Genomic DNA, 8322 nt, shown 5'->3' with positions numbered 1-8322 from the left:
GGGGGGGGGAAGTGGAGGAGAGGGGAGGGGGGGGGGCGCGGAGCTGTTCCAGGTGCAAGAGTGAAGGATAGAGGTGGGAGGCCGTCAAAAGCCAAAGCGCATGCCGGCGCGCCCGATCAGACATGTAAGTGCAGCAGAACGGAACAGGTGAAAAGGGAGAGAGCAGATACGCGCGCAAGAGAAGAGATGCAGTGAAGTATCGAGCACCTCTCTCTCTCTCTCTCTCGGCGCATCTCTGATGCGGAAGCGGAACGCGCGACACACGCACGGGCAGGCACCGAAAGGCTTCCGCAGCGCGCCAGAGAGCGTGAGAGCACAAAATGAGAAAGAGAGGCAGGAGTGAGTGAGAGAAGCAGCGCGGGGTACTTCAAGGTGGCTACAATACCGACCAGGTTAGAAAAACAAAAAAAAAACGTGTTTGAAGCTGAACAGGAGCGATAAGAAGCTGTTGGCGGTGCGCCAGAGATGCGGCACTGGAGGGCGCCGCCTGCGATGCCAAATGGCGTCGGTCAGCACTTGTTTCACTTGTCCACGTTGTTGAAAGCAGCCTCGAAGCGCCGCAGCCACATCCGCTCTCCCTCATCGGCGCGGAGCGTTGACGGCAAGCACACCCGGATGGGCTGCACGTCCTGCTGCACGGCAGTCATGGGAAGCCTTGTCTCGAGATGAGGAGCTGCCTTGGAGGAGGCGGCTGTTGCTGCTGCCGACACGGCCGCCCTTGCTCCCCGTCTTGAAGGTGCCGCGGCTGCTCCGGCCGACAGCGATGCGTCGGCGACTCGGCCAGTGCGGCGCCGCGCGCGAGTCGGCGCTGCCTGTGGTTCATTTGGCAGCGACAGGGCTAAGAGCTCGAGCCCGAACGTTGTGGATGCACTTGCCTGCAGCATTGCGGCGTACGCGGTTTGGGGGCTAGACTGGCCTCCGTGGCTTGATCGCCGCTCTGACCGCGAGGACGACGCCATCACTGTAGGATCGCGCTGACGTGGCGACAACATCGCCTTTCCCGGCGCCCCCTTACCGCCGGCCTTCAACCCGCGGGTTGGAAAGCTGCGACTGCCCAGCTGCGGCTCTCTTGCGCGCGCAGCGGCTGTTTGTGGCATGGCAGAGGTTGCGGAGGCGCCGGCGCTGGTGGTTGTTCCCGTGTCCTCAGTGGCGGCGGCGGAACCGTGCGTCTCTGCGGCCTCCTCAGCTCCGAGGGCTTTGAGGGCGGCAGTGACAGCCTCCACCACCGCGTCGCCAGCGCGCTGCCGCCACAGGCGGATGAGTCGAGAGGTGTACTCGCCCAAGGCAGGGGTGCTCATTGGAGGCGAGTGCGTCCATGTGCCATCCATGGCGGCTGTAGCGTTTCCATGGGCCGGCAGCGGCACCTGCCGCGAGCAATCCAGACGGGCAGCCATGTGCGCCAGCATCATCTGATCCTCCCTCATGCGGAGCACCTCTGCATCGACGCTTCCCAAAGCGCCACGCAGGTATGTGAGTTTCTGCTTTGCCAATGACTGTGCCGAGGTGGGTGGTGCAGGCGGGAATAACGGAGGGTGCGAGCGGTTCGACCACGCGAGAGCACTGCTCGGGTTCGCGGACGAGATGGACCGTCGCGACGACGCCTCCGCGCTATCGCGGATCGCGTCGGAAACGATCTTCCACTCTGTGGTGGAAGGGGCGCGAATGGTGACCCGCTGCGACCCTTCCGCGTCTGCCACAGCAGTCTTCTCCTCCTCCGTGATCGTACGGCGAGAAGCAGAGCTCGGCTCTCCCGCCACCGTCGCCGTGCCCAGGGGGCGCAGGGGAGAGCACGTAGAGCTGGCGGGGGTCGCGGTGCGCAACCTCCGACGAGTCCAGTCTACCCCTCCCTCGGTCAGGAACACCGACGTTTCGGGCTCTGTATCGTCGGCGCCAGTGCTGCTGTGTCGCCACCCCGCCTCCGCCCCTGCACTCCTCGTGTGATCCGGGGTCAGAGAAAGCGGCGTCGGCCACGCGGTCGCCGCAGCGTGACGAGAGCACAGGAACCCGCTCGTTTCCGAAAAAGAGTGCGAGGACGACAGCGTGTACGCGCATTTCTGCACGTTTATGACCGTGTCAGTGTCGTTCGTCTCCGCAGCTGACGGCGGTCGACTCACCTCAGCCGTCGCTAGTGCGGGGTTTACCGACATGAGGCTGGTCATGGGCGAAGTGGCCATCAGGTTCGGCGCCGCCGTGGCGGTGCTTGCGCTCTCCGTCCCTAGCAGTCGCGTCTTCCAGGGCCTGAAGGCGTCGTGCGCGGAGATGAGCACCAGCAGCCCGGTCTCTGGGTCGACATCTGGAGTGGTATCCAGGGGGTGCAGCAGACCCATCTGCCGTAGAAGGGCCAGCGGGTACACGCGTACAAGCGGGTTCCGCATCGCCTGCGGGTGCGGGATCGGCGAGAGAACACCATGGATGTGGCTGTCGCGCACGCAGCCTGCGGCGTCCTGCATGGGCGGATCAAGAGGAGAGGATGACGCCGCGACAATGTCCCTCATGCTGGAGGAGCGACTCCATGAATACGGCAGCGCATCGCGCACCAACTCGCCGATTGTGTGCGGCGTGAAGTGCGCCGGTGGTGGTGGCGGCAGAGGCGGTGCAGCGCTCGTACAGCATCCTGGATAGCGGACGGGTCCGTCGTTGGTGCCGGCATCTCCCTTCCCTGACCAAGCTGCGGCAGCCCGTGTGTCGGCTACGACTGTCGTTGCAGCAGGTGTAGCCATGCGCGCAGAGGACGGCGGCGGCGGCGGCGAACGGGACCTGGGTGCGCTGCCGCACTGACGAGGAGTTGCCCCGTCCGCAGCGACGCCGGTGGTTGTTGCAGCTAACCGCGATTGATGGAATGGCTGCTGCGCATAAGTGCCGACGGCGGCAGTGGGGCTACCCGGCTTCTGCTTCTTGGATCTGCGCAGGATGTCATAGAGCAACACGGCCCCGCTTTCCTTCGTCACCGTTGTGGAGGCCAGGCCGACGGCAGCGATGCGTTCTCCAGGAGCACTGGCCGCGTTCTCAGCCACTCCGCACCCTTCCACGTTCCTCTCGCTATCGTCTACGTCGTCGAGGATGGATGGAAGCGCGAAGCCAATGTGGCCGTCGCTGTGGGCTTGAGTAATTACCGTGGCCTGCTCGATATCGCTGAAGGTGCGCGGGTCGCATAGGTCCCACGTGTCCACGCCACAGAGTCCGACCGTGTTCACCTCGTAGCACATTGCTCCGACGGCGTGGTTCGGCAGCGAGGCCCTGCCGCCGCCAACGGTTCGAAAAGACGAGCTGCGTCGTGGCAGGCTGGGCACCACTGTCCTGTTGTGCGACGCTCTCGTGTAGCTAATGCTCGTGGCGAAGGACTGGGGCAGCTGCAGCGACGTCGTCATCGCCGACCACGTGCTGTTGGAGGTGGTGGGCGCGAAGTGGGGCAATGGCAGCAGATCCTGCTGTAGCGTGTTGGGCGAAAGACTGAAGACCCGCACGTTACCGTCAAAGCCCGCAGCAAACACGAGCAGATGCGGCTCGGAGAACGGCACAGTAGATGGCGTTGCCGTCGAGGTGGCGGCTGTGGTGCGCTCCGTGGAGGGTAGCTCCACGCTCGCGTGACTGGGCGACGCAACCGTCGGATTCGAGGAGTTCGTGGCTAGTACCTCCAGCGATGACACACCGCCGCGCGAGGCACGAAAGGATGCCGACACGCGCAGTTCATGACTCTTGGGTACGCGCGCTGCGCTACTCGCACCCTTATCGCGCGAGGTAGTGCTCAGAACCTCGGCGAGCAGGTGGGCGAGAGGCACGACATGCACGTACCCCACCGAGTCACCACAGGCCATCATCAGCAGCGACGACTGCGGCGCCCCTACCACCTCACGGGCAACAGCAACGCTGGTGATGTAGTGCTCCTGCTGCTGATGGCCCCGCGTGTGCCCCCGTGATGTGAAGGTTGGCGATGCGGTAAGAAACACCTGCGACCCTAAAGTTGGAAAGGTGTGTCGCCCTAGCGTGCGCTGCAGCGTGTAGGAGTACAGGAAGAGGATCCCGGTGTCGACGACGACGAGCAGTATGTCGTGCGCCAGGTCGTTGAGGTAGTTCAGACTCACAACGCGGCCGACGTCCGGCACCCCGTGCGCGTCGCACAGCACCTCCACGTGTACGGGGCTGCTGCGGTCGACCATGCGGTAGAAGAACAGCTGTGTGTCACCCGTGCCAAGGCACAGGTGAGACTCCCGCACCACGCAGCAGGCAGTGATCGTGGTATCGCTGCAGCCACCACGGGTGGCGCTTGTGGTGCACTTCATGTCCTTGACTGCCGCCGCTGCGGGGGCTGCAGTGGCGACGGTGCCACCACCGTGCGTTGGCGACGGCGCGACGGCTGTCGACGCAGAGGGCAGCTCCACTCGCATAGAGATGAAATTCTCCTCTCCGCTGGGCTTCGGTGCGCCCGTGACCTCGTAACGGCGGACCTCGCACACGTGGCCGCTGCACAGCAGCGTGCGGCTCCCAGTGCTGGAGATTGCGCCAACGTCTTTGTCTGCGAGGAGCATGGGGCTGCTAGCGCCCGACGTCGGGCCTCTGACACTCTGCGTGAATGGGTCCGTCGTGCTCATGACGGAGACGAGGCGTGCGTCCAGCGTCAGCACTCGGCTGTCGCGTGTGCCCACCAGCACACGCGTGCGCCCTTCAGTGCTCCAGCTGCAGCACGTCAGGAGAGCACGCCGACTGCGCACCGCCAGCTCCTTCTCCGCCGCGCGCGGCACATGCAGAGGCGCACGGAGGCGCTTACCTGTCTCGTAGTACCACACGCACCACGTGTCGGTGCTGAAGCTGTGCAGCTCGCCGCGCCCGGGGTCGAGCAGGAGCCCAATAACGGCCGAGGAGTGAGTCTGATGGGGCCGCAGCCGCTGATGACACTTATGCAGAGCGGCGTTCAGCTGGCGTTGGCGCCTCACCTCCTCCTGCGCCGCCGCAGCAGCAGCCTTCGCTTTTTCCGTCTCGGTGCCGGCAGTGTCGCCCCCCAAGCCGCGCATCCCACCGTAGGTGGAAGAGCCCATCGACGCGGAGACGGACGCGACGCGCGAGCGCAGCGGCGAGAGAGTCGTCACCTGCGTCGCCGCGAGAGCGGTGGAGTTTGGCGTAGAGAAGGGCAAGGCCGACTGCGGCAAGCGAGGCAGCGACAGCGACGACCCCAGCGACGACGACGACGGGGGCAAAGGTGCCTCCTCAGCCTGCATTCCCTCTGTCGACAACGCGGGTACCGCGTCAGTTGGGTTGGAGTTCTTCCTCTCTGGCGTATCAGTCGCCGCCGGCATCTCGAGACCCTCGACGGTGCTGATCGAGGGGCCGCCCCGCGCTGGCGCGCGCGCGATAGGCTCATACAGAACGGGACCGCGCAGCCCACACACCAGCCGCTGCGTCGTCGGCAAGTATGTCAAGCAGCCATCAACGTCGTTGGCAGAGCACTTGAGGGTCATGGAGGCCATGTCCTCGACTCGGCTGCTCAACCCGCGCGGAGGTAGGATGGAGGTCAAGGGACGCGACCCCCTTTCGTCGTAGATGCGGATGCTGTGGTCTGACATGAGCATGGCCACCTGCTGATGCGGTGGCATGAAGCAGACATCAATGATGTCGTACGCCTCCTGCGGGTACTGGTGAACGCACTCCGTCAAGGTGCGGCCGACAGCCCACAAGAAGGCGCGGCGGTCACTGTGTACCGTGACGAAGCGGCGGCCACTGGCGCAGCTCACCATGAAGCGAATCGGCTTGGTAGTTGCCATTACCACCGTCGGAGTGCCAAGGGCGTAGTCGAGGGTGTCAGCGGCGGCCGTGAAGGAAGTGCGCACGATGCCGCCGTCGGGATCGGAGGAGATGATGCAGTGGCCCACGCCACAGAAGAAGAGACAGTTCACTGGCAAACCACCACTGGTGGTGACGGCGGTCATCCCCGCGGCGGCCAACGAGAACGGCGACGTTGTTCGCGTTTTGCGGTGGCCAACAGCCGGCAGACGGGAGTAGTTTACGGTGGAATCGAGAGACGGCAACGGCATCTCTGACGCAGGCGTCGACGCGGCGCCCATTTCCGGCGGCAGCACCTCCGGATGGGCGAGGACTGCGCCGTAAACCTGCAACGGATACGCCCACCCAGCGCCGGCAGCGGCGGCGTGCAGGGCTGTGCGTGACAAAACTGCCGTCAGATCCACGCAGCCAATCATGCCACTCATGGTGCCAAAGAAGAAGAAGCCCATCTCGGCGTCAAAGAAGGCGGCTGTGGGCGTGATGTAGCCCACGATGGGCCGCGCCACAATCGGCTCGCTCTCCCCCTCCGCATATTCCATGAGCCGGGCGGCCGCCGCTGCTCCGAGCCAGCCACCGCCGTCGCTGCACGTCGGCTTGTGCCGGCCACACTCGCCAGGCTTCAGTCCGTAGCGCTTTGTGAAGAATGTAGACGGCTGCTTGACCTGCGGCACCGCCGTCGCCAGTGAGGTGCAGCCACGCAACTTGAGCAGCACTCCACCAGCCGGAAAGTTCACGACGGTGATCTCCGCCGCGCTCGTCGCCACCATGAGGAACTCACCGCCATGCAGGAAAGTCATGGTGAGCACCCAGGACTGCCCGATGTTCAGGATCGTGGACACGAACTGGCCGCTGGTGGTGTCCCACACCTTGAGGAGGCCGTCTTTGCTGCTGGTGACAGTGTATCGCCACGTCGGGGAGGCGAGAATGTGATCTGCCGCCTCACTATGAAGGGCACCAAGGGTGGTCTCGGCAGCCGCGCCGAGGCTATTGAACAGCACCGCCCGCTGCTGCAGCGCAACAGCGTCATTGCCGAGACCGCTCTTGTGCAGCCGGCGCCGACACGCTTGGCCGCTCCCTGCAACGCCGGAGCCACTGCTAGTGCCGCCGCCGAGCGCCACGCCATCGAGTGAGTCGCTGTCGTCGTCACTTCCATCCTCATGGGTGCTAATGAACGAGCGCGGCACGGTGTGCGCATTGCTGCCGGCGCCGATGTGGTGGCCCGACCCGCCTCTCTTGGGCGCGGTCATCTCCGACAGATCCTCCAGCAGCGCCGTCGGCACCCGCGCATAGGCCGCCTCATGCCGCTGCGACAGCCACGTCGTCTCCAGTCCCATTAGCAGGTTGCTTGCGACGTCGCTCCAGCACACAAGATGCTGCACTGCAGCGGCGCGGCTGCGTCGAGCGCCGAAGGCACTCTCTGTGGGGCTCACGCTGCTGCCGCTGGGAGACTTATCTCCGCCGCGGCTCGGTGGCGGTTGTGCACCGCGCACCATCCGCACGCGCTGGTGATGCTGATGCCTTTCCTCCTCCTCCGCCAGCCTCGCTGCCGCGCTCGATGTCCATAGATACGCGTACAGCTGTGTTGGCTGCTGCAGCAGGTCCTTCAGGGCAGGGGCTGTGAGCCGCGCCTTTGCTGCCAGCAGGCTTCGATCCGCAGCGGCGCCACTCACCCCGGTGACGGACACACTCATGGACGGCGGCACCACACCGGCTCCCAGTCCTGCGGCGTTGGATGGCAAGACCACCATTGAGCCGGCCAAAGAGGAGACGGTGGAGTGGAGCATCTCCACTGGAAGAGAAGGATGTGCGAGGCCGCCACCGTTGTCGTTGTTGTGCATCGAAAGTACCTCGTCGGCGTCGCTGGTGTCCGAGTGAGTACTGATCTCTGGCTGCTGCTGCTGCACTGCAGCGGGGAGCGTGTTCGACTGAGGGTCTCCAGACGGTTCGATCAGCCTTGCAGCTGAACCCAGCGGTGATGGGCATAGAGTGCCGCGTGTTGTAGGAGTCGTCGCCGCATCAGGCGAAACGGCCTTGACCACGTGCGGCGGCCCCCAGCTAACGTTGCTACGTCCGCCAGTGCCACCGTTGCGGCGCGGGGACACATTGCTGCCGGCCTTACTGCTCACAAGCGCTCCTGCAGGTTCGAAGTTCACGAAGCTCAGCATCTTGGGGCGCGAGGAGAGCGCTCCAGAAGTGCCGCCAGGTGCACCAGTCAACGACGCGCCCATTAGCCTTGGCGCCTGGTTCTGCAGGACACATGCTTGGTAGCGTTGCAGGACCTCTTCCTGCGCAACGCACTCATGCCACGCCGCCCGGTGCTCGCGCTCATCGCATTTTTGGGCGAGGCGCTCTGCCCAAGCGGTCAACTCTGCCTTGAAGTGGCGCAGCTGGTCCACACGCGCGTCGCGGCGACGAGTCTGGCAAGTCATCGTCGCAGAGTTGAAGCACGTCGGCGCCACGTGAGTGGCGTCGACGTTGTTGTAGGGATGATGACTGCCTGTGCCGGGCCGCGGCTGAGGCAGTGACGCAGCTGGGGGCGTCGGCGGC

At 64.9% G+C, this 8322-nt stretch overlaps 1 protein-coding gene across 1 annotated transcript; it reads right to left on the bottom strand.

Annotated features, from left to right (window-relative positions):
* Window positions 1-521: 521 nt before the first annotated feature.
* Window positions 522-8204, bottom strand: LDBPK_241530 (hypothetical protein, conserved; the record flags this gene model as incomplete). The annotated part of the gene is made up of 1 exon (XM_003861196.1): window positions 522-8204. The coding sequence occupies one exon, from the start codon at window positions 8202-8204 to the stop codon at window positions 522-524; it is 7683 nt and encodes a 2560-aa protein (XP_003861244.1).
* Window positions 8205-8322: the final 118 nt, after the last annotated feature.

Source organism: Leishmania donovani, chromosome 24 (assembly GCF_000227135.1).
Source record: "Leishmania donovani BPK282A1 complete genome, chromosome 24".
NCBI lineage: Eukaryota > Euglenozoa > Kinetoplastea > Trypanosomatida > Trypanosomatidae > Leishmania > Leishmania donovani.
Note: the sequence above shows the minus strand (reverse complement) of the source record. Positions and strands in the feature narration are given on the sequence as shown.